This window comes from Rhinoraja longicauda, chromosome 2, assembly GCF_053455715.1.
Source record: "Rhinoraja longicauda isolate Sanriku21f chromosome 2, sRhiLon1.1, whole genome shotgun sequence".
NCBI lineage: Eukaryota > Metazoa > Chordata > Chondrichthyes > Rajiformes > Arhynchobatidae > Rhinoraja > Rhinoraja longicauda.
The window spans coordinates 75,424,364-75,450,343 of NC_135954.1; the positions used below are offsets into that span (position 1 = coordinate 75,424,364).

Genomic DNA, 25,980 nt, shown 5'->3' on the forward strand with positions numbered 1-25,980 from the left:
AATTACAACTTTGCTTTAATAGTCCTTTTGATATTTCTGCATACAGAAAACATACTGTTTTTGTATACTTTAATATTTGCATGTTTTTTTCTAAATTGTTTTGTTTCATACCATTCCTAACCCCACCATTTCTTCCATATTTAAATCTTTGTTTATTTGCTTATTTTTCATTAGATGTAATCCTCACTGGATCCATGGCCAATTTGCTGGTTATATTGTGTAGGAATTAACTGCAGATGCTGGCTTAAACCGAAGGATAGACACAAAAAGCTGGAGTAACTCAGTGGGAAAGGCAGTATCTCTGGAGAGAAGGAATCTCTCCAGAATTGCTGCCTATCCCGCTGAGTTACTCCAGCTTTTTGTGTCTATTGTTGGTTATATTATTTTTCTGGAACCTGGAGCAGTCTGATTTAAATGTTGCCATGGGAACATTTCCACCGTTGTTATTTTTCCTCGTAGGTTACACTCCTTGGTTCTATTGTTCTGTTGATTTATCCAGCCCACCTCAATCAACTACACCACTTCAACAAAAAAAAACACATCTTTTGTCCTCGCATTGTCTGCAATTGCTCAATTTTAAAACATTTTATATTGTAAAGACAATTCCTTAGATGTTCTTCCTTTTGGGTTTTTTTCTCTAATCTCCTCTAGTTCATTACATATACACACTTTAAAATCTTCATCCAATTAATTTATTTCAAATTTGCTTATTAATAGTGGGATTGGTTATCATTGATTCCAAATGTCAATCTTGCATGCAGTTGTCTTCACAATGTCTCTTCCATTATTTAATCTTCTGTAAATTAGCAATTACATCACCAATCTTGTTTTGTCCTTTTCAAAGACGCGCAGTTTCTGTTTGATGTTTATCATCGCCTTTGTCCATATCCTGAAAGGTAAACTGACTACATGGATTGCCTTGGATCAGTCGAATGATGATTTCGGTTTGAGTTTTGTGTTATTTGTCCAGATGCATCTAAGTTATTTACACACATGATCTTGCTCAGCGTTGTGGGGAAGAGCACAGTTTAAATAAAACTTGTCACGACTGGCTGAGCCACTTCATGAGTTTAAATGTACTGTCCTTTAAAATGAATTGGAATTTTATATCTCCAAATTAAGTCCAACATTGAAATTTTAAAATGAGTGATACGTATTCTTTGTTTCTGAAAGGTAAATGAGCTTCAGAACCTAACAAGTGCGGAAGTGGTGGTCCCCCGGGATCAAATGCCAGATGAAAACGATCAAGTTATTGTGAAAATAACTGGTCACTTCTTTGCAAGTCAGGTAGGATATTAATGACATAACAATAATTGATTTCCTTTTCCACAGCAACAGCAGTGCTAACTGGATTGTGCAGTGGGCAGAGAAGGGCTCGTTGGTGCACTTTGCTGGTTGAGGGGGGCATCGGCAGCTGGGGCTGGGCAGGCCATGGAAGCCGGAAGGGATCGCTAAGCCTGTCCGCTATAGCCAATATCCATTATAAAGGGGTCTGTTTTTCTCTCCAAGACCTGGTATTACCATGATGAAGCAAATGAGCATATGATCTATGTTGTAAGATTCAAAGCCTTGAATCTTACAAACACAGCTACCAACCTTGGTAGCTGTGTTTGCAAGGCCACCAGCATTCACAAAGACTCCTCACACCCCTGCAATAGTCTGTTCGAAATTCTACCATCGGGCAGACGCTACAAGGCCTTCTACACCCGCACCTACAGACTCGGGAACAGCTTCATCCCCAGGGCCATAGCTGCTATGAACCGGTCCTGCTGAGCCGGATGGTCACATCGCACAGTGAACCGGCCCAGACCTACTTGAACTTTATACTGTCTTAAAACTGTTTCTAATTTTGTTTCACTGGGTTGTATAAATTTATACTGATTCGCTAATTAATTTATTGCATCGTATGGAAGGCACATTCCCAATCTCGTTGTACCCCCGTACAATGACAATAAAGATATATTGTATTGTATTAAGTCGGATTTCAATTTTAAAAAATAATTTGAGCTTCATAATGATGAATCTTGGTTTATGGGTATGATTATGCTGAAAATCTTGTTGATAATTATGAATACAAGAACCAGATTAATTTTTGAGCATTCAAGTTCACAGTAAAATTTGCATTTTTGATATTAGCCTTTTTATTTTATCCATGCTTTTGGGAGGGAGAAATTTTGAAGTGTGCATAATGTTATCTAAATATAGACTTGCCAAATTGCTCAGACAAGTTACTCACTGACATCATCTTGCCTTGCAGCTTGCTCAGCGAAAAATTCAAGAAATTCTGTCCCAAGTAAAAAGGCAGCAGCAGAAAATTGTGCAGAGTGGACAGCCCCAACAGCGAAGAAAGTGAAAGGTTCAGGATCTCCAATCTACCACAGAGACAGATGCCAGACCAAAGAGAGAGACTGTGTAATCACAACCAGTTAAATCTGTTGCTGATGAAGAAACATATGTTACACCTTCCCCAGTCCCCTTGATCAAGGACCAGGCAACTTATGAATTCTGTCTTTGTGTGAATGTATTCTCTAGGCTTTCAAGAAGAAACCTTGTGAAACCCAGCTTTAAATAAGGCCCTTTCACTTCCCTTCTTTTGTTCTAATTTCAAAACTTTATATTGCCTTGTTAGCTTTCCCAAAATGTTTGGATCTGTTGGGTTTAATGAAGCTTTCTCTTATTTTCACCAGTTACAAAAAGGCATTGCTCTTATAGTTCCAATTGTTATAAAATCCTGGATTTTTTGTGGGGAGGGGTTAGAGGAATTGGCAAGATTAAGGCATCTGTCCCACTATTTGAAATTGCTTTTTTAAATTGGATTATTTTACAAAGATTACTAGAACACTGCCATTAGAACCTAAGGGAAGTGTTGAATGGTGTTGGCCAGGGCATGAATTGATTATGCATTTTACTAAACTACCTCAGGCATTTAGTACCTCAATTGTTCCTTTTTTCTGCTTATTTTGTATACTTTATAAAAGTAATAGTCAAGCATTTTATTTTTTTAATAAAAAAGTAAAATTTGATCAGCCAAAAGCCAGGAGCACCACAGAAAACAGGCGTAGACGTGTTGCTTCTAGCTGCTGGCTGATGGGAGTATTCGATAAATGATATTCGCCTCAGTTTTCCTGAGGTCCACAACACCATCATTTGATCAAAATTCTGTGAATATTTGAGACGCCGAATAATGCCAATATATACTAATAGCAGCAATGCCATTTTTTTTCTTTTAAGATAGGATGAAACTGCTTATTTCCTATTTTTGATTGATGGTACTTTTGGGAACAAAACAAGGAAGTGATGGCAACAGGCTGGGGTTGGGGAAAGAGGCTGCAAAGTGGATTAGCTTTTAGTATAACTGGGTAATTTTAAATGCATGGACCCTTGGTGCCTTTGACCATCATTGCATCTTGATGCATAATAACAGTCTACTTGGACTTGGCCATTCTGTTCAAAGAGCAAGCTTCATCTTCAGTTACTGGTAGAGCTATTGGATCTGCCTGGGTCCACAGAGTGCACTCTGAATTTTATTGAACCACACATTTAAATCGCCATACTGGGGAGAAAAAAGTCAAAAGTTTGATCATGCTGAAGTTAAAGAATAGTTTACATATGGAGCTGCTGTAGTGGACTACACTAAGCCATGGAGAAAGCTGTTAGTTTCAATTCCTGCGCTTAAGCAAAATGCAGCAGGGTTTATGCACATTGTATAAATGACCAGTATAGCAATAATATGTTAAAGCCAGATTGATAGCCAGAAAGTACCTTGCTCACCCTCCCAGCATATATGGTCTGAACCGAATAAGCTAAAATAATTTGTGGTAATGTTGAAATGCTCCAGTCAGTTTCCTGAGTGAACCCAATTTCCATCTACCTCAGTGCTTTAAATGAAGGCAGTGCATATTAGGTGCATAAACACTGCTGTGTGTGTGGTCTGAGCAGAGCCATGCTATTACCTCTGAACTTTATGATTTATTTGTTTTGTGCATGAGATGATCGAAATCATCATGCTGCACTGAATTGGAGGGGCACAACTTGGCAAAACCATTTACATCAATTTTTGATCTACCTCTTAGATACATTTGAATTAGAGGCATTTCTGCATAGGATAGGTTGATTGTTCCCAAAGATCTTTTTTTTTGTTGTACAGATTGGACAATTTAAAAAACGGTCTGGAGTGTGTTTTTTGCCTACATATATTCATTACTAATGAAAATTTCTCAAAGCTTATGTTGTAGCTTTAGCAAAATGGATTAATTCTCATTCTTTTGGCAGAGTGACTTCTCCATGTAGAGTTAGCAAGTGTTTTTCCTACATAAAATTACTGAATTACAGAAGGTTGTTTAATAGCTTAAAAAAATTGACGTGAGGCTGAAAGGTCAGAGCCCACTGGTGTTGTTTTTCTTGCAAGTAATGTTTGATGAATTGATTTTCCATGGTTTTGGTTTCATTGCTGCATTCACAATGCCTGATCTGCTGCTGTTGTATCATTAATTTTCTGGACTATATCGTGAGATTGTTACTAGGATAGATCACTTTAATTTTCACTTTCAAATGACACTTGGTAATTTTGAAATAACTGCATTTAGTTGATGGTAGCTCTGTAAGTGGAAGTGATACCAGCAAAAAAAAAAAAAAAAAAATCGGCTCACTTTTCACTCATCTGAATACTGTGCCCCCAATGCAACCCCACTTGTCAAATGCCTCTATGAAATAAAATAATTTAACTCCTATTTGTGATTTGAAAGTACTAAAATAATTGCAGTTTTCGATTTATTGAAATAAGTCAAGTGGTTGAAAAATACATTCTCAGTTTACGTCGAAGAAATATGGAAAAGGTATTTTAAACTTTCTTCATCAATCCCCTTGACAGAATCAAGAAATGCTCACAGTTATGTATGTTGTAATCCATCAGGTACCAAATCAGCATTTTCAGATTTTTGACCACTGAACTTTGTACATTAAAATATACAGAAAAATACATATAATATACATTTATAGCACCTTTTTAATAATACAGGAAAACTGATTTCTCCCTGTATCCTACTTGGCATGAAATTAGAATTTAATTTTCATGGGATAATGTTGCTACATAGCACATTAAAATATTTTGCTTTTGTATCTCATACACTTCTCTTGCAGTTTTGTGCACCCATTCTTTTAAACACTCACAGGATCCCAATTGTTAGTCAGCATCTGAATCCTTCAAAGAAGAAAATTCTTGAACAATGAACACAGGACCATATAACAGGTTTATTTCAATTCTGTCCACTTACTAGGCACCTGGATTTCAATGAAGATTCCAAAGCTGGGGATAAGAAAGCCAAGGAAAAATTGACCTTCGTACCTTACACGGCCAACAATTTTCAGACTCTTCGGGGTAGGGCTTAAGACCATTAAAGTCCTAGATATTTAATGCCAACAAAACCCCTGCATCCTGCCAATTGAGCTGCAATTTAATATATTCACTATTTGCCACAATTCAGATGGTGACTTGGTGTCAGGCTGGTTTATCCCAGCAAGATCTGCCAGATTCTACCTGCAAATAATGAGTTAGACCACCAATAGCATTTTTATTGGGGGGGGGGGGGGGGGGGGGTTTGCATCCACAATCTGAGCTGAAACTTCACTTTTACCTCGGGTATTGTTTTTTTTTTTGGTGGGTATATTAACAAAACCTGTTATATTGTCCTCCAAGCTTCCTTGCCATTTTTCATTGAGGTTAACCATGATCAAAACCACTCTCTCTACCAGGGTTAAGTAAATTGGCTAAACCACAGGTTTCTTTTTATCATGTCAAATTTTATTTGGCCAACAGTGTTTATGGTGCAATTCATTATGCAGGTCCACCACCATTTTTACCCAGCTTCCTTTGTTTCAGAACCTTTCTGGATTATCTATTGTGCTGGACCAACGAAGGTCACGGCCTTGGGGGAGCTAATAAGTCGGCTTTGGGAATGTATCTGCCAGCTCTGGCCAGGATGGAGTCTCAGAGCCCTGGCAGCAGGTGGACAAATGCAACCCGCCGATTTGTGTGGAAGTCCTGATGCGGTAGAGATCTGCTGCCTCACCCAGCCTAGGCGCTACATTTTCGGGAGACTTCTGGGGGGTGGATTTTGTCCTGATTAAAGGAGGGGCTTGACAACCAGTTGCCAGAAAATTGGCTGTGGGCCTGGACTGTGTTTCTCTGCACTGAGAAAAGTGAAATTCATAAAATTGAGCTTGCAAGGGTTGTGCTTAAATACACAGGAAGAAGTATCTGATGAGAGGTTTATTTTGATTATATCAAGTCACTCAGTTGGCCCTTGAGCATTTTAAAATTATACAACAACTATGGTTTTTAGGTGTTCAATTCAGTTCATACAAAAAAACGTCCTCTTTTATTCATCTGATCTGATCATACATCTTGCTTTTAACAGAGATTCTTCTTCCACTCTGTCATTGAGTCACAACAGTGGTTCAGACCATTTCATTCTTCTGTATTTCACAATTACTTAAACAGTCCTTTTGAAATCACTCTATTTTTGCTCCGTCATTCGTTGGTTCGTATATAAAATCCAATGGAAGAATTTCCAAGGGTATTTTAACCAACTGATCATCGTAGGAACGCAAGGTCCAGAGTTTCTCCAGTTCATAGATTTCCCTGGTTTCAGGTAGCATAAAGTGTACAATGATGTTCCCTTTGTAGGTGGGATGAGAAGAAAAAAGCAAATGATTACACCACCTCATCTATAATACTAAAACACTCGTTTGTTATCTTGTTTGTGACTGAACTTCAGCCAAAACGGTGCGACAATTTTACCCACCTTACTAACCATTGTCACTTCAGTGATAATGCAAGTAGTTTTATTGAAATCGGTGTTATATTTTTTAAGTTATTCACATTTTAAAGTTTAAAAGGAGGGGGAGGGAAGGGGGAGTGGGGGTCGAGAGAGGGGAGTGGAGGAGAAGGGAGAGGGAAGGGGGTTGAGAGAGGGGAGGGGGGGAGAACAGGGTGCTGCACCAATGCAGGAGAGGTTTGGGCCCAGCAGGTCCACTTGGTCTAGTATCAGATCAAAATTACATCATTATATATTCCTTACAGCACACTGAAAATTATGTTACTAATTTTTAATCATACTCATTATTCCAATCAACCCCTTGTATTGTACTTATTAAAGAAAACAGTCACATGACAGCAAAGCTTACAATTTACATATTGAAATAGTAAATACAGATAGATTGGGGGCTATATTCCCGAAAGGAATCAAACATCTACTCAGAGGCCATGCTTTAAAAATTAACAACGCAATCTCTAAACTATGACTATTGCTAGGCTACTACATCTTCAGTAAGTTAAACTATATGTAGACAAACATTCAAGGCTACAAAATAAGACAGGTTTGTGTCAGGCACTGAGGGTCCATGCACATTAACATCCATTCCCAGTCAATGGCCAAGTATCAAATAAATTATATGTAGGTCTCATCAAGATGTGTGGCGAATTAGTTTGGACAATGACAATTGGGCTGACCCCACCTTGAAAGACCAAGAATAATCTCCACAAGATTACCAGAGATGCTCAAAGAGAGCTCGTGATCAAGCCAGAAGCTCAATTCGATCGATCAGATGCCATACAACTGTGGCAAGGCCAGAATCGATCAAAATTATCTGAAACTGGGGAAATGATTACTGGCCATGGCTCATCTCTACTGAATGAGCCATTGCTTTTCATGCCCATCTTAAACAGGCAAACAAAGCTCCACCAGGGTTTGACTCATTCCTCACTGGCTGTGACCCATCCATGTCAGATCTGCTTTCATGAGGGTAAACTCAGAAAGCCGCTGGCCCGGATGGACCCCAAAATCATGCACCACATTCTTTGATGATTTTTCAATCTCTCTCTTTAACAATCTACTGCCCCCTATCTGCTTCAATCAAACCTCCGTCATTCCAGTCCCCAAGAAAAGCTGGAGTAACTCAGTGGGTCAGGTAGCATTCCTGAAGAACATGGATTGGCAACGTTTCAGGTCAGAACCCTTGCATATGCAGTTTGTTGTTATTACCCAAGAAAAATAAAGTGACATAACATTGACACTCTGTAGCTCTAACATCAATCATGATGAAGGACTTAGAAATAATGGGAATAACCTACATCTGTACCAATCAGGCAGGACAGTGGCATGGCAGCAACGTTTCTGCCTTACAGCGCCAGAGACCCAGTTTCAATCCTGACTACGGGTGCTGTCTGTTCGGAGTTTGTATGTTCTCCCTGTGACCACGTGTTTTCTCTGGGTGTTCCGGTTTCCTCCTACACTCCAAAGATGATCTCGACCGGAAACGTTGCCCATTCCTTCTCTCCCGAGATGCTGTCTGACCTGCTGAGTTACTCCAGCATTTTGTGAATAAATACCTTCGATTTGTACCAGCATCTGCAGTTATTTTCTTACACTAGGTTTATAGGTCAATTGGCTTCTATAAGTTGTAAATTGTCCCTAGTGCAAAGGATAGCGTGAGTGTAAGGGGTGATCGCTGGTCGGCGTGGGCTGAAGGGCCTGTTTCCACGTTGAATCTCAAATCTGAAGCTGGATAATTTACAGTGCCCTCAATAATGTTTGGGACAAAAACCCATCATTTATTTATTTGCCTCTGTACTCCACAATTTGAGATTTGTAATAGAAAAAATCACATGTGGTTAAAGATCAGAACCACTGTTCAGGAGTCAGGTGTGGATTTGTCAATGACCACTGTCCACAGAAGACTTCATGAACAGAAATACAGAGGCTATACTGCAAGATGCAAACCACTGGTTAGCTGCAAACATATAATGGCCTGGTTACAGTTTGCCAAGAAGTATTTAAAAGAACAACCACAGTTATGGAAAAAGGTCTTGTGGACAGATGAGATGAAGATTAACTTATTTCAGGGTGATGGAGGAGAGAAGGAACTGCCCAAGATCCAAAGCATACCACCTCATCTGTGAAACACAGTGGTGGGGGGTGTTATGGCCTGGGCATGTATGGCTGCTGAAGGTACTAGGTCACTTATCTTCATTGATGATACTACTGCTGATGGTAGTAGCATAATTAATTCTGAAGTGTATAGACACATCCTATCTACTCAAGTTCAAATAAATGCCTCAAAACTCATTGGCCAGCGATTCATTCTACAACAAGACAATGATCCCAAACATACTGCTAAAGCAACAAAGGAGTTTTTCAAAGCTAAAAAATGATCAATTCTTGAGTGGCCAAGTCAATCACCTGATCTGAACCCAATTGAGCATGCCTTTTATATGCTGAAGAGAAAACTGAAGGGGACTAGCAACCAAAACAAGCATAAGCTAAAGATGACTGCAATACAAGCCTGGCAGAGCATCACCAGAGAAGACACCCAGCAACTGGTGATGCCCATGAATCGCAGACATCAAGCAGTCATTGCATACAAAGGATATACAACAAAATACCAAAACATGACTACTTTCATTTACATGACATTGCTGTGTCCCTAACATTCGGGTGCCCTGAAATGGGGGAACTATGTATAAACACAGCTGTAATTTCTACATGGTGAAACCAAAATGTATAAAAATGGCCTTTATTAAAATCTGACAATGTGCACTTTAACAACGTGATTTTTTTCTATTACAAATCTCAAATTGAGGAGTACAGAGACAAATAAATAATTGATGAGTCTTTGTACCAAACATTATGGAGGGCACTGTAGTCCCTTGCAATTTGTGTACAGGAAAAATAGATCTAATCCCTTATATTACATTCAGCTCCCGATCACCCTGACAACACGAACTTTGTCAGTATGCAATTTATTGACCACAACCTTTAACACCATAATGCCGAATAAGACCATGACTAAACTTCTGGACCTTGGTCTGGGGCCTCTATCAGCAACTGGCTTTTGGACTTTGGCTAACAGACCTTAGTCCTAGAATTGGTCATAACATTTCCCCCATCCTGCCCCTCACAAAAGTGCTGTTGCTCGGGGTTGTGTGCTCAGTCCCCTGCTTTACTTCCTGTGGATCCACAACCGTGGCCAAGTACAGCACCAACTTGATCTTTAAGTGACACCACTGTTGTCGGCCAGATCAACAACATGAGATGGAGTAGACTTTAGATGTTAGAGATACAGTGTGAAAACAGGCCCGTTGTGGGAGTGGGAATTAAAGTGTTTGACAACTGGGAGATCAGGTAAGTTCAGGCGGACTGAGCAAAGATGTTCAACGAAACGATCACCCAGTCTACGTTTGGTCTCATCAATGTATAAGAGTCCACATTTTAAACAACGGATACAGCAGATGAGGTTGGAGGAGGTGCAAGTGATATACATCGGCGAGTTCAAACATAGACAGGGCGATTGTTTCACTGAACACCTTTGCTCAGTCCGCCTGGACGTACCTGAGGGTTGCCAAACACTTTAATTCCCATTCCCACACTGACCTTTCTATCTGGGCCTGCTCCATTGTCAGAGTGAGGCTGAATGCAAATTGGAGGAATAGCAACTCTATATTTGGCTTGGGCAGCTTACAACCCAGTGGTATGAATATTGATTTCTCTAACTTCAAGTAACACCTGCATTCCCTCTCTCTCCATCCCTGCCCCACCCAAGTCGCACCAACTTCTCGTTCTCGCCTAACAGCTAACAAGGGCCTGTTTCCTTTATCATCGTTTTTTTTGCATATCTTTCATTTATTTGTTCTATATCTCTCTACATTACCATCTATATCTCTTGTTTCCCTTTCCCATGACTCTCAGTCTGAAGAAGGGTATCGACCCTAAGTGTCACCCATTCCTTCTCTCCAGAGATGCTGCCTGTCCCGCTGAGTTACTCCAGCAGTTTGATTCTATCTTCGGTTTAAACCAGCATCTGCAGTTCCTGTACAATTTCATTGCACCTGGTGTATATGACAATAAACTAATCTGAATCTGAGAAAGGCCAGTTAGTTTCACTCCAAGCTATGCCCACATATATATCAAGTGTCTGTTCTTGGGATTCAGCTGATTTCCAAACCCCCAGATCTAGTTCTACAGTTTATATCCTATAACATTCAGAACAGGATTTTGTAATTGTTTCCAACTACACACTGTTTTGCTCTACTCTAAGTAACCTGCAGTCGGAGTCTACACCAATAGCAGCAAAACATATTATTTCAAGGCCTCGTGTGAAGGACAGAAAGTATGTTTATCGTTTACAACTCCCCAAAGCTCTCCATATTTTGCTCAATTCCGATACCAACAATGAAGAGAGGACATATTTAGAAGGACATGAGCCAAATGCAGGCAAATGGGACTCGGTTAGATGGAGCATCTTGGTCAGCACGGACAAATTGAGTCGGAGAGCCTGCTTTCATGCTATGTGACTATGATGCTATTCAAATAACAATGCTAAAAGGTTTAAAAAAATGTTTTAAAAATCCATGCAGACTCACCAAAATCTATGCATTTCCAATCATCGGTATCTTTCCCTTCAATGTGAACATGATCATTCTCTTCTCTCTTCAAGTGTTTATGCTGAAGAATAAAAGCAACCACTCATTAAAAATTCAATTATCATACGCACATAGGTTTTATATAACTGAAAGAATAAAATAATCCAGCATCATCTAGGATCCGCGCTTTGCGGGAACATAAGCCTGGAATTTCCTCCAAGGGGCAAGACACCTGCACTGCAATTTGCTTATTAGCTGAACCTGTTCTTACCTTGAATAAATGTCAAGGCATTCCCAGGTTCAGGTTGATTGGTGAGATCATAGAGACACAAAATGCTGGAGTAACTCAGTGGGGCAGGCAGCATCTCTGGAGAGAAGGAATGGGTGATGTTTCGGGTTGAGACCTTTAAATCCGACAGAAGTGTTTTGATAGCAGGTTGCTTACTGAATTCAAGTAATGCGTATATGTGTATAAAAGTCCTGATTATGAACAGATTTTATGAAGATTTTAACAGATTGGTTAAGCTGACTTTTTTTCCCCTTGGTGCAGGAGGCTGAGGGGTGACCTTACAGGTATATCAATTCACGAGGAGCATAGATAAGGTGAATAGTCACAGTCTTTACACCAGGAAGTCAAAAATTAGAAGGCACAGGTTTAAGGTGAGAGGGCAAATACTTTACAAAAAGGATATATGAGGTAACATTTTCACACAGAGGGTGATGTCATAGTCATAGAGTAATACATTATGGAAACAGGTCCTTCGGCCCAACTTGCCCACCGGCCAACATGTCCCAGCTACGCTAGTCCCACCTGCCTACACTTGGTCCATATCCCTCCAAACCTGTCCTATCCATGTACCTGTCTAACTGTTTCTTAAACGTTGGGACAGTCCCAGCCTCAACCACCTCCTCTGACAGCTTGTTCCATACACCCACCACCCTTTGTGTGAAAAAGTTACCCCTCAGATTCCTATTAAATCTTTTCCCCTTCACCTTGAACCTATGTCCTCTGGTACTCGATTCCCCTACTCTGGGCAAGAGATTCTGTGCATCTACCCAATCTATTCCTCTCATGATTTTATATACTTCTATAAGATCACCGCTCATCCTCCTGTGCTCCAAAGAATAGAGACCCAGCCTACTCAACCACTCCCTATAGCTCAGACCCTCTAGTCCTGGCAACATCCTCGTAAATCTTCTCTGAAACATTTCAAGCTTGACAATATCTTTCCTATAATATGGTGCCCAGAACTGAATACAATACTCTAAATGCGGTCTCACCAACGTCTTATACAACTGCAACATAACCTCCCAACTTCTGTACTCAATACTCTGACGGATGAAGGCCAATGTGCCAAAAGCCTTTTTGACCACCTTATCTACCTGCGACTCACCTTCACGGAACTACGCACCTGCACTCCTAGATCCCTCTGCTCTACAACACTACCCAGAGTCCTACCATTCACTGTGTAGGTCCTGCCCTTGTTAGACATCCCAAAATGCAACACCTCACACGTTTTTGTATTAAATTCCATCAACCATTCCTCAGCCCACCTGGCCAATCGATCCAGATCCTGCTGCAATCTTTCACAACCTGGAAAACCACCCACTTTTGTATCATCAGCAAACTAGCTCATCATGCCCAGTATGTTCTCATCCAAATCATTGATGTAGATGACAAACAGTAATGGGCCCAGCACCGAACCCTGAGGCACACCTGTACAAGGAACAAACTGCCAGAGGAGGTGGGAGAGTCACGTACAATAAAACATTTAAAATATATTTAGGTACTGGATAGGAAAGAATTGGAGGGATGTGGGCCACACATAGGTAGGTGGGATGAGCTCGGTTAATCAACTTGGCCGGCATGAATAAATTGGGCTAAAGAACATATTTCCACGCTGTATTATTCTGTGACTCTATAAGATAACCATAACTTGCCTCTCTACTTACTGCTCAGCTGTTTTCCATTGAAATAATTGGAATGAACGGGAAGTTTTCCTGACATGTTAACTGGCTAACTGCAGTAAGATGGCACTCCAAGAGGAGGGATATGTACAGGGAGCAACTATGATGATCAGCTGTTAGATCGTTCATGGCTTCCCCATTCCTGCATATAAAATATACATCTAAAAAGTCATGACAGGAAATTTCAGCATTTTTCAAAAAAATTCCTGCTAAAGATGTGTAAACGAGTCTTTCCTCAATTTGTACATAATTCATAGATCTTTCTCACATCTTAACTTACTCCTGTGGATAAAGCTTTCATTTATGGTGAATTGCCAAAAGAATGCTCTTGAGAATTGTTATCTATTAGAGTGTAATGAAAGCTCATGCACGCTTTGATGTTAGAGTATTTCATGCCAGATTTCTGTCCTGTTTGCCAAGCACTGTAAATAGATCTGCAGTTAATAGTTCTTGGAGAAGGGTTCCTCAAATCTGATTTCTCTTAAAACAATGAGGAATGGCAGATAATGGCACCAGCTACATTCCTGGCAACACCAGTTCAATTCCTGAAATATTTATAAACCTGCGTGGTTGACAATGTAGAGTTGAGAGTCTGAGCAACTAGATTTTCCTAGATTAATAGGAACAGATAATGGACACAGAATGCAGCTTCTGGACAGGCAGTGGGCCCACTTATTTGTGTCATTTACAAATTGTGACGCTATGCATCATTTCCAAAGTCCAGATCATTAACACACATTAGAAAGTTCAGCGATCCTACTATCATCCTCAGATGAATACCAGTGTGCGCTGAGCACCAGTATGCAAAACAACCATTCACCATTTTACTCTTTGCTTTTCTCTTAAGTCAATTCATATTCACACTGCCAGTACTCCTTTTATTCATGGACTTTGACTTTGCCATAAGTTGGGAGGCCCACCAGGAAGAAAGATTATGGCATAAATGAACAGACCAACAGCATAAATTGCTATTATAGTGAATGGAAGGCCAAAGTTTAAACAGTTCAGTTAGAAAGTAATTCATGAAAGCTTAGCATAATTCCTTTGTTTTTCAACCTTAGTGAACTACTTTCTTTCTTTTGGCTGGTAGGAAAACCAAGTCATACTGGAAGGAAATGGAGTTTCAAGATGGTGTTGCACTGCAATGCGGAGAACTATATTCTGCACTCTGCATTTTCCCCATTGCTCTATCTATTGTACTTGAGTTTGATTTGATTGTATTTACATATGGTGTATCTGATCTGTTTGGGTAGCATGCAAAGTACAGCTTTTCAGTGTACCTCACTCAGTACACGTGATAATAATAAACCTCAACCTGAGAAGTGCGAGAGATATGACATTCTCTCTGATCAGGAAGAAAAGGACATAGAACAAAGAAATTGAGGGCAAAGTGGGACCATTAAATATCCTTGACAAATAAGATTAAGGAGAATCTAAAGGCATTTTGAACGTATATCAGAAGGATACGTGCATGAAGGAACTGCAGATGTTGGTTTACACGACCAGAAACATCACTCATTCCTTCTCTCCAGAGATGCTGCCTGTCCTGCTGAGTTACTCCAGCTTTTTGTGTCCATCAGAAGGATATACCTGACTATATGCGGAACCAGGGGATGTGGGTAAGGTCCTGAATGAATACTTTTCATTTGTATTCACCAAGGAGAAGGACATGGAATATAGTGAGTTTGGAGGTACCTTGATAATGTTGAGCATTTCATTATTAAGCAAGAGGAGTCATTAGATGTCATGGAACTCAAAAGAGTGGACAAATCCACAGGGATCGATGTCAGGATGCTATGGGAAGCAAGGGAGGAGATAACCCGGGATCCAATAGGGATTTTTGACATCTTTATTAGTCACAGATGAGGTACCATAAGAATGGAGGATAGCTACTACTTTTCCTTTATTTCAGAAGGGCAGCAAAGAAGGTGAGCTGGTGAGCTTTAGGTCATTGGGAGAAATTATTGGAGAAAATTCAAAGGGATAGAATTTATATACTTTTTTGAAAAGTGTGGGGCCTTGGTGACCAAGAACCCGATGGTCACTCTGACAGAGCTCCAGAGTTCCTCTGTGAAGATGGGAGAAGCTTCCAGAAGGACAACTATATCTGCAGCACTCCACAGCACTCCACCAATCGTGGCCAGACGGAAGCCACTCCTCAGTAAAAGGCACATGACAGCCCGCTTGGAGTTTGCCAAAAGGCACCTAAAGGATACTCAGATCATGAGAAACAAGATTCTCTGGTCTGATGAAAACAAGATTGAACTCTTTGGCCTGAATGCCAAGCATCACCCCTCATCACCTGGCCAATACCATACTTATGGTGAAGCATGGTGGTGGCAGCATCATGCTGTGGGGATATTTTTCAGTGGCAGGAACTGGGAGACGAGTCAGAATCGAGGGAAAGATGAACGCAGCAAAGTACAGAGAGATCCTTGATGAAAACCCGCTTCAGAGCGTTCTGGACCTCAGACTGGGGCAGAAGTTCACCTTCCAACAGGACAACGACTCTAAGCACACAGCCAAGACAACACAGGAGTGGCTTTGTGAAAAGTCTGCGAATGTCTTTGAGTGGCCCAGCCAGAACTCGGACTTGAACCCGATCAAACATCTCTGGAGGGACCTGAAAATAGCTGTGCATCAACGCTCCCCATCCAACCTGACAGAGCTTGAGAGGATCTGCAGAGAAGAATGGGAGAAATTACCCAAATATAATTGTGCCTTGTAGCGTCATACCCAAGAAGACTTGAGGCTGTGATCAAAGTACCGAGTAAAGGGTCTGAATACTTATGTAAATGTGATATTTCAGTTATTTCTTTTTAATTACTTTGCAAAAATTTCTAAACACCTGTTTTTGCTTTTTTATTATGGGGTATTGTGTGGATTTTTTATTTAAAAAAATTAATTTAATCCATTTTTAAATAAGGCTGTAACAAAATGTGGAAAAAGTGAAGGGGTCTGAATACGTTCTGAATGCACTGTATGTGCATTGTTTATCCAAGGTACAACATATGCTTTAATTGACCAATGATAAAGACCAAAGATTAAGGAATTTGAGTCTGGTTATACGTTTTGCTCTGGTAGTATAAATTATTTAATTTTAATAAAATAACAATCACCTAAGTTTTAGAATGCTTTTTCTACAAAAATGCATTTTAATACATTGTCCACAAAATTTAAAAAATCAGGGTGAATGCTACTGAAGCGGAACTTTAACTTATTTGCTTATTCAAGAACCAAAACTCCATCAAGGCTTGACTTTTGGAGGATCATAATTCACAATTAAAATCTCAACAAAATCAAATTGTACCACCTACCACTTTTACTGCATACTGTGCCATGGCCTGTAAATGTCTTGCAGAAGTTCCACTTGCAACAATAAAATAATCAGCATACTTAATTTCCGTAGGCAGTTTAATAACGCATATTTCGTTGGCATTTTCTTGGCGCAACAAAGCCACCAAAACATCAATGTTAAACACTGGCTGGTAAATAGAACCTAATAGAAAGCAGAGTATATGTTTAGTCCATCACTGCCCATTTCTTAGAAACATTACTTGAAAATAGCTCAGGTTACTTTTGCAGAACTTTTGTCTAATGTATATTTTCCAGTAATCACAATGGTTGATATAACACATTATAGCAAGGATTTTCCATTACACAGACTGCCTACTTTTTCTCAAATCCACGGTCCATTTCGGCGCAATCTCAGCCCTCTGGCTCAATTTTTTATTATTAAAGTCAATTAATTTGTAGTTCTCTTGGTCGGAGTTTCCTCGTCCACTTCATCTAGCCATATTCTAATCTGTGCCAAGCCCTGCTCACTTTTCTCAACATGATACCATTCCTTGGTCACACTTCACCTCCAATTTTCAAATGTTGATTCTCAAGCTCCAATCCCTTCATGTCTGTATTTCAAGAACTTCAACCCTCCAGTAACTTTTTTTTAAATTGGCTAATTTTGCATACCCTAGTCCCCTTAATGCCTTTCAAATGTCCTAGATATTTCTGAATTAATTCCCCAGTCAGTTCTGCTTCCTTACCTCTCTCTCTCTCTCTTTCTTTTTTTAGGACTCTTACTAAACCAATCTTTTTGACCATTTTAGTCACACATAAAAAACAATTTTGTCAGTGTCAATTTTGTCTGATTTGTGAAATAACATACTTCCACATTGGTTACATATAAATATTATTACTGCTGAAATCTTTTAAGACTATACAGTAAACCATGTAAACGGACCATGAGGGGGGGGGGGGGGGGGTGGGGGTGGTGTCCGTAATTGCTGATTGTCCTCCATAACCCAGTAAGGTATTATCATTGTATGTAGTTGAAATAAAGAACTGCTGATGATGGTTAATACACAAAAGGTCACAAAGTGATGGAGTAACTCATCAGGTCAGGCAGAATCTTTGGAGAACATGGATAGTTGACGTCGAGACCCTTCTTCAGACAGATTCAGTCTGCTGAGTTACTCCAGCACTTTATGTCATTCACCTTAAAACTAGGCGTCAATGCCGCTGGTGTGCACCAACGAGCTCCTCCCATCAGCTACCCTACCGTCCGGCCGGTGCAGCCGCTGCCTTGGCCCATGCTGCAGCTCCTGACTGTCTTATTCCCCCCTCATTCCCCTTCAACAAGATGCCCCCGGCCACCGCAGGATCCTCTCCCCTCCCCACCCACCCCTCCCTCCCTCTCAGCCGCCGACACCAAGGTGGAGTATGTCAGCGACTCTGGGGGAGAAGGAGGAGGCGGCTGCTGCGATGGTGGTGGAGGAGGAGAGGCCAAGTAGACAGAGCCATGGGAGAAGGAGTATCGAGGAGGAGGCGGCGGCAGTGGAGCAGGGAGCGGACAAGGCGACGGGCCGGAAGAAGCAGCAGCTGGTGAGAGGGGAGGGAGCCACATGGTTACCGAGCGCATCCTGCTGGTGGTGGAAGCCCGAAGAAAGCGCTGTCCCCAGGGGCTTTGACGCGAGCCACAACAGTCACAGGGGGATGGGTGAAGGGCTCGCTGGTGCACTGTGCTAGTCGGGATGGCGTCAGCAGGACCATCTGCTGTAACCCATTTGTTATAAAGGGGTCTGTTAAAACAAGGGTTTTCTGTATTTTCTCTCAATATGCTTCCAATTATAACAAGGTAATTTATTTTCTCTCATTTAATTGTTTTCCAATTAATAATACAATTGTTCAATTGTATTCAATTGCTCAATTCCCTCTGCTCCGCTCCCTTTTAAATGCTATTCTGTAGAATATTTTACAGTTGCAATAAGTTGTAAAATGCTAATAATTAACCCCTCTCTGAACAATGTACATAGAATAATAGACACAAAAAACTGGAGTAACTCAGCGGGACAGATAGCATCGCTGGAGAGAAGGAATAGGTGACGTTTTGGGTCGAAACTCTTCTTCAGACCAGAAACATCACCTATTCCTTCTCTCCAGAGATGTTGCCCGTCCCGCTGAGTTACTCCAACATTTTTGTGTCTGTCTTTGGTATAAACCAGCATCTGCAGTTCCCACCTACATGTGGAATAGCACAACACAGGTTCTTTAGCACACAATGTCAGTGCCAAACATGATGTCAAATTAAACTAAATTTCCCTGCCTGCATGTGATCCATATTCTTCCATTCCTGCCTATCCACGTAACTATCCAAAAGCCTCTTAATACCCCTGTTATATCTGCCTCTACCACTATCCATGGCAACACGTTCCAGGCACCTACAACTCTCTGTGTAAAATATTTGCCCCATACATCTACTTTAAACTGCTCCTCTCAATTTAAACCTATGATGTCCAATCTTTGACATTTCCTGCTTCGGAATAGGTTCTGACCATTTATCTTATCTATGCCACTCATCATTTTTATATACGTCTACCAGGCCTCCCATCAGCCTTTGACACTCCAGAGAATATAACACAAGCAACGATGCAAAGACAAAACTAAAACTAAAAAGCATTTTAACGGGATGCATCACAGCATCGTTTGGGAACAGCTCCATCCAAACCGCAAGAAATTGTAGAGAGTCATGGACGTAGCCCAGAACTTCACGCAAACCATCTTGCATTAAATATTACACCCTTTGTCCTGTATCTGGACACTGTGGATGGCTTGATTGTAATCAACATGTGTAGTCTTCTCGTTGAATGGATAGCACAGAACAAAAAAGCTTTTCACTGTATTTTGGTACACTGCACAATAATAAACTAAACAAAACTATGCCATCTAGTATTTGCTTTTACCAACCTAGGAAAAAGATTCTGACTGTCTACCCTATCTATGCCACTCATAATTTTATATACTTCCACCAAGTCTTCCTGCAACCTCTGGCGTTTCATAAAAAAATATCTAAGTCTCTCCAACCTCGCCTTGTACCCCATAATCCAGGCATCATTCTGGTAAAGAAGACAGAGTGCTGGGGCAGCTCAGCGGGTCTGCCAGCATCTCAGGAGAATGTGGAAAAGTGACGCTTCAGGTCTGGACATCGATTGTGGTGGGGGGAGGGGAGGATTAAGAAAGCCAGAAGAGAGGAGGGTCAGGGCAGAGCCTGGCAGGTAATAGCTCGACACATGTTCAGAGGGTTATTTGATAAGCAGATCTTTCGTCAAAGGACAGAGATGAAAAGTTGTCAGAGATGATAGAAAAGGATTGAAGAGTTGCAGATTGTGTAACTAGAGGAAGGAACGTGCATGAAATGGGAGGGGACAAATAGGTGTGAGTCCAGGTGAGACACAAGAGCGAGGGTGGGAGGCGGTTTAATATGGGGACAGAAGAGAGATGAGGAGGGTTATGTAATTACCCAAAATTGGTGATTTCGATACTCTTACCGCTGGGTTGTTAATTCCCCAAGCAGAAAACGAAGTGTTGTTCCTCCACTTTGAATGTGGCTTCACTCTGCCAATAGAGGAGGCCCAGGACAGAAAGATCAGTGTGGGAATGGGGAGAGGAGTTAAAATGGATAGCAACCTGGAGATACTGTAGATCTTGCCGGATCGAGCGTATGCGTTTGGCAAAATGTCTGCCAAGTCTACCCTTGGTCTCGCTCATGTACAGGAGGCCACACTGGATGCTGCAGACGAGGTTAGACAAGGTGCACATAAACCTCCATGTCTCTCAGGACTGCTGGGGTCATTGGAAAGAGGTGGGGGAGGAAGTAGATGGACAGGTGTTACATCTCCTGCCAGTTGGAGGGGAAAGTAGCCGAGGAGTGGGTGGTTTGGGTGGGAAGGGATGAGTAAACCAAGCAGTGGTGGAGGGAACGGTCTCTGTGGAAGGCAGAAAGGGGTGGAGATGCGAAGATGTTAATTGTGATGAGATCACGTTGGAGGTGATGGAAATTTTGGAGAATAATGTGTTGGATGCAGAGGCTGGTGGGGTGAAAGATCAGGACGGCATCGTCCCGCCATCCCTCAAAATCGCTGCTGTAACCCCCATTCTGAAAAAACCTGGTCTCAACCCTGACACCCCAAACAACTTCAGACCAATCTCCAACCTACCCTTTCTGTCCAAAGTTTTGGAACGTGCTGTAGCTTCCCAACTCAAATACCACCTCTCTACCAATAACCTGTATGAAACTTTCCAATCCGGATTCCGCTCCAACCACTGTACTGAAACTGCGCTCCTCAAAATCACAAACGACCTTTTCCTCTCCTCCGACGCTGGCAACCTCAACATCCTCATCCTACTTGTCCTCAGCGCCGCCTTTGACATCATAAATCACTCCATTCTCCTCACTCGACTTGAAACCTCCTTTAACATCACCGGGACAGCCCTATCATGGTTCAAATCTTACCTCTGACAGGCACCAGTTCATCTCCATTAACAACTGTAAATCCCCCACCGCTCCCCTCCCCCAAGGTGTCCCCCAAGGCTTAGTCCTTGGCCCCCTCCTCTTCATCCTCTACCTGTTCCCCCTTGGTCAATTAATCCGCCGTCATGGTCTCAACTTCCACTGCTTCGCCGATGATATCCAGCTCCTCATCTCCACCAAGTCAATCTCCACCACCACACACTCTACACTGACAAACTGCATCACTGAAATAAAATCTTGGCTTCAATCAAATTTCCTCAAACTCAACTGCAACAAATCTGAAATCATCATCATTGGTCCAAAAACGCTCACCAAATCCACCCAAAACTTCATCCTCAATATTGATGGTCTCCCAGTATCCACCTCCCCTCACATCCGGAATCTTGGAATCATCTTTGATCAAACCCTCTCCTTCGACAAACACATCAAACACATCACAAAGACAGCCTTCTTCCACCTCAAAAACATTGCCCGTCTCCATCCATCCCTCTCCTCCACAGCTGCAGAAACCCTCATCCACGCCTTCATCACCTCCCGTCTGGACTACTGCAACAGCCTCCTCTATCTATGGCTCACCCTCAAAAATCATCAGTAAACTTCAATACATTCAAAACTCCGCTGCCCGTCTACTCACCCACTCCCCGATCCGTGACCATATCACCCCCGTCCTTTATAAACTCCACTGGCTCCCCATTCCCCCAGAGAATCCAGTACAAAATCCTCCTCATGACCTACAAAGCCCTCCATAACCTGGCCCCATCCTACCTGACTGACCTCCTCCACAGGCACACTCCCACCTGCACCCTCCGCTCTGCTGCTGCCAATCTCCTGTCCCCCCCCATCCGGACCAAACTCAGATCCTGGGGGGACAGGGCTTTCTCCATCGCTGCTCCCACCCTATGGAACTCACTACCCCAAACCGTCAGAGACTCCTCCTCACTCACCACATTCAAAACATCACTGAAGTCCCACCTGTTCAGCACTGCCTTCAACCACTGAAGGTCACCTCACCTTCTGTCTCCTTTTTCTGTTTGTTTACTTATTTATCTATTTATTCACTTCTCTATGTTCTAGAAATCCCTGTAAAGCGTCTTTGAGTGTTTGAAAAGCGCTATATAAATGTAATGCATTATTATTATTATTATTATTATCTGAGGGGGAAGGGGAGCAAGAGCAGAACTAGGTTTTCTTGTCATGTGTCCGCCTCTTTACCTAAACCTTGAAGAGGGACCCGAATCGTTGCCGAAATGACTTGTTTCTCCACAGATATTGGCAGTCTAGTGCATATTACAGCTTTGAGCATTTTATTTTCTGATTGTTTTCAGAGTTTTGAACATCTGCAGTGTTGTAGAGTGTGATCAAGTTTACCCCATCTCTTGATGCCATCACTGAAGGATGTTGTTTTTTGTTTTGGAAATGTTGGTCTTTCTGCATATTTTCATTTTTCATCAGTTTTTTCCAGCATTCTTAAGATGAAGTTGGACCATTTGCATTGGACTGTTGACCCGAATCTACAAGTTTTGATTGATTGAAAGATAAATTCTGCTCGTTTGAAGCCGGAACTGTTATTACTCGCAGTGCTTGGCTGTCGGGTAGAATTTCTGGTCGACAGCTTGTATGGCATTTTCGGCCGTGTCTTCTCTGCAGTGTAGCGAATGATTTTCCCTGGGCCTGGTTTGCAGGCGATGGGGAAGGTGGTCGCTGCTCTTGCAGCGCTGGCTGCCTGTGGTGCCCGGAGCGTGCTGCGGGCGGCTCGAGAGCCCGGCCCTGTACGGCCCGGCCCAGCCAGCGCGCGCTGCTCTGCCCAGATCCCCGGGCTCGGGCTGGCCCAGGGAGGAGGAGGTTGAGCGAGCTGGGAGAGTAGCAGCGGGAAGAACCCGAGCCGAGGGGCCTGGAGGGTCTGCAGAGGCAGCGAGCGCTGGAGGTCGGCGACCGGCCTTGGAGGAGGAGGCGGTGGAAGAGGAGGAGGAGGAGCAGAGTGTCGAGCCCGAAGAGGATCCGGGGAGAGGCTGAGCAACAGCGAGAGATGGCCTGGGCGCTGGGAGCCGAGGACCAGGCCACGGCTCGGCTCAACGGCCCCAGCCTCGAGGTGTTGAGCACCGGCCAAGTGGAACCGGAGCCCGGCTAACGGAGGTGGCGAGTGGGGCTGGAGGGCCAGCAGGAACAACGAGGGGCCGAAGAGCCACAGGACGCGAGGTATAGAGCAGGGGCACCGAGCCTGTAGGAGCGAGGAACGCAGGACCGGGGAGGTGTTGGGACACTCAGAGCGCCGGAGGGAGCCGGAGACGCGCTGATGGGTGAAGACGGGGGAAGCCGAGCTGCAGCAAAGTGCAGCCGCAATATTCAACTGCAACACCCTCTCAAATTAGGACTGGTGAATTGTTCCACAACAGAAGTCGTTCCAAACATAAAACAGAAGAAAAAGACTAAGCAAATCTCCCAACTCTTCAATAGCAACTATAGTAAGTGCTTGCTTACCTGTTCACCGCTTGCACTTCAGAAGGCGTTGCGTGGCAACAGTACGGATCGTGAGCTCGCCTGCCGTGCAACCCCCCCCCCCCCCCCCCCGTACTCGTTATCACCCATCCGACAAGCCAACAATGGCCTATTATGTAGGAAGGAACTGCAGGTGCTGGTTTAAACCGAAGATCGACACAAAATGCTGGAGTAAATCAGCGGGACAGACATTATCTCTGGAGAGAAGGGATGAATTACATCTCCGGTCGAGACCCTTCTTCAGTGTGTTAGCCTATTATGTGCCCCACATTTTCTTATCGTTGCTTTTTGAATATCTCCCATTCATTTCTCCTATACCGTCTATATCTCTCGGCCCTCTCTCTCCTGACTCTCAGTCTGAAGTAGGGTCTCGACCCGAAACGTCTCCCATTCCTTCTGTCCAGTGATGCTGTTTGAGTTACTCCAGCATTTTGTGTATATCTTCCCAAATATTAAACTGAGACTGCATGTAAAATGGGGGTAAAACGATTCCGAAGAGGAGGAGGATTACCACTACTGGTGTTCAGGCAACTATTTGTCCCTTACTTAACATTCCAGATCTATCATTAACTTCTCCAGTTGGAGTTGGAAAATAACTGCAGATGCTGGTACAAATCGAAGGTATCACAAAATGCTGGAGTAACTCAGCGGGTCAGGCAGCATCTGAAACGCCACCAATTCCTTCTCTCCTGAGATACTGCCTGACCCACTGAGTTACTCCAGCATTTTGTGATACCTTCTCCAGTTGGAGCAGCACATACCTCACACACTTAACAAGACGTCATTACTGTGTTGTTCTGCAAGTTAGTATTTGGCTGCACTCTGCGATTTACCTGGCTCCTCCGTCGTGCACCTGTCCATGTGCTCGCCGCTGCAGAGTCTGAGCCCGGGGGCGCGGGCGCCTCGCGCTACCCGAGCCCGGGGATCTGGGCAGAGCAGCGCGCGCTGGCCGGGATCTCGAGCCGCCCGCAGCATGCTCCGGGCACCGCAACCAGCGAGCGCTGCAAGAGCAGCGACCACCTTCCTCATCGTCTGCAAACCAACCACCCTGGCCGGCCCGGCCCAGGGAAAATCATTCGCTACACTGCAGAAAAGACACGGCCGGAAATGCCATACAAGCTGTCGACCAGAAATTCAACCCGGCAGCCAAGCACTGCGAGTAATAACAGTTCCGGCTTCAAACGGGCAGAATTGCGACTTCGAAAAGAGGCGGACACATGACAAGAAAACCTGGAGCGAGATGGAAATTCATTCAATTTTATTTCTCAAAGGAAAATAGGAATTATAAACAACGTGCCTGTAGAACATGAAACAAACTTTAGAGCTGGGACGAAACAGGTGATTAGGGTGGGACAGGAGCTTGGTCGAGGGTGGTGGAGAGATTGTAAGGGAATGACGTTGGGGAAACAGCTCTGGACTTCACTCGAACCTTGGTCAACTTGAACCTAACAGCTGAATTCCAGAACCGAGATGAGTGTGTCTGCCCTTAACAATAAGGCAGCATCAACAGTCTTGGTAAACCGAACTGAACAGGGATTAAAGGGGCAAATGCTCCAATAGTTGATCTCTCCGTGCACAAAAGAAGACATTTATGTTTGTCATTGGTCAATCAACCCAGCTCCAAGATGTTGCTGACCTAAACAACATTCAGATGCGGCTAATAACTGACAAGTAACATCGCAGCAGTGACATACTACACAAGCGATGACAATCTCTACCTTTACTTGACCAGAAACTCATTAGACCAGCCACATAAATGGGGTTGTGACAAGGAGTAGAACAGAAATCTTATATCCTGTGGTGAGTGACAACTCCTGATGCTCCAGATCCATCCACTCTCAATAAAGAGAGTGAGGGGATACTCTCCTTATGCCTGGCTGAATGCAATTTTGACAGTAAGCTCCATTGTATCAAGAATAAATCATCCCACTTGACTGGCATCATTGTTTTGTACAGCCACTTTTCCATCCCCAGCACTTGAATGACAGACTACTAAGGATGCTAAGATATTTAACATCGAGAGCTAATTCTACAGAATAAAAGCCATAGGATGTTGAGGAAACAAGGAACTGCAGATGCTAATTTACAAAAAAAATTACAACAATGTGCTGGAGTAACTCAGCAGTTCAGGCTGCATCTCTGGAGAACATAGATAGGTGACATTTTGGGTCAGGACAATTCTTCAGACTCAAGAGTGTCCAGAGGATGCTAAATCTTTAAATCAGACAAATGAAAGGATCTGGAAGCATCCTTTGTAAGTATCCACTTGGGTGAGTTAGAGATCATACTG

The 25,980-nt window shown here is 42.8% G+C and overlaps 2 protein-coding genes across 3 annotated transcripts in view; one reads left to right on the forward strand and one right to left on the reverse strand.

The window, feature by feature from the left end:
• The window catches only part of igf2bp3 (insulin-like growth factor 2 mRNA binding protein 3), a 95,607-nt gene extending 90,911 nt beyond the window's left edge, over positions 1-4,696 (forward strand). The window contains exons 14-15 of the mRNA XM_078421557.1: positions 1,174-1,287; positions 2,258-4,696. Of these exons, the coding sequence (XP_078277683.1) occupies positions 1,174-1,287; positions 2,258-2,353 (210 nt within the window). The 3' untranslated portion in view covers positions 2,354-4,696. The remainder of the gene's footprint in view (positions 1-1,173; positions 1,288-2,257) is intronic.
• Positions 4,697-5,581: 885 nt separating this feature from the next.
• malsu1 (mitochondrial assembly of ribosomal large subunit 1) lies at positions 5,582-24,905 on the reverse strand. Of its 2 annotated transcripts, none has more exons than XM_078421570.1 (4): positions 24,524-24,900; positions 16,705-16,886; positions 11,420-11,501; positions 5,582-6,677 (listed from the first exon to the last, which is right to left on the reverse strand). In XM_078421570.1, exons 1-4 carry the CDS (start codon positions 24,717-24,719, stop codon positions 6,511-6,513), a joined length of 627 nt encoding a protein of 208 aa, XP_078277696.1. In that variant the 5' UTR covers positions 24,720-24,900; the 3' UTR covers positions 5,582-6,510. The 2 variants fall into 2 exon arrangements, with proteins under 2 accessions (XP_078277696.1, XP_078277705.1); XM_078421579.1 differs by having other exon boundaries at positions 6,503-6,640; positions 24,524-24,905.
• Between the last annotated feature and the right edge of the window lie 1,075 nt (positions 24,906-25,980).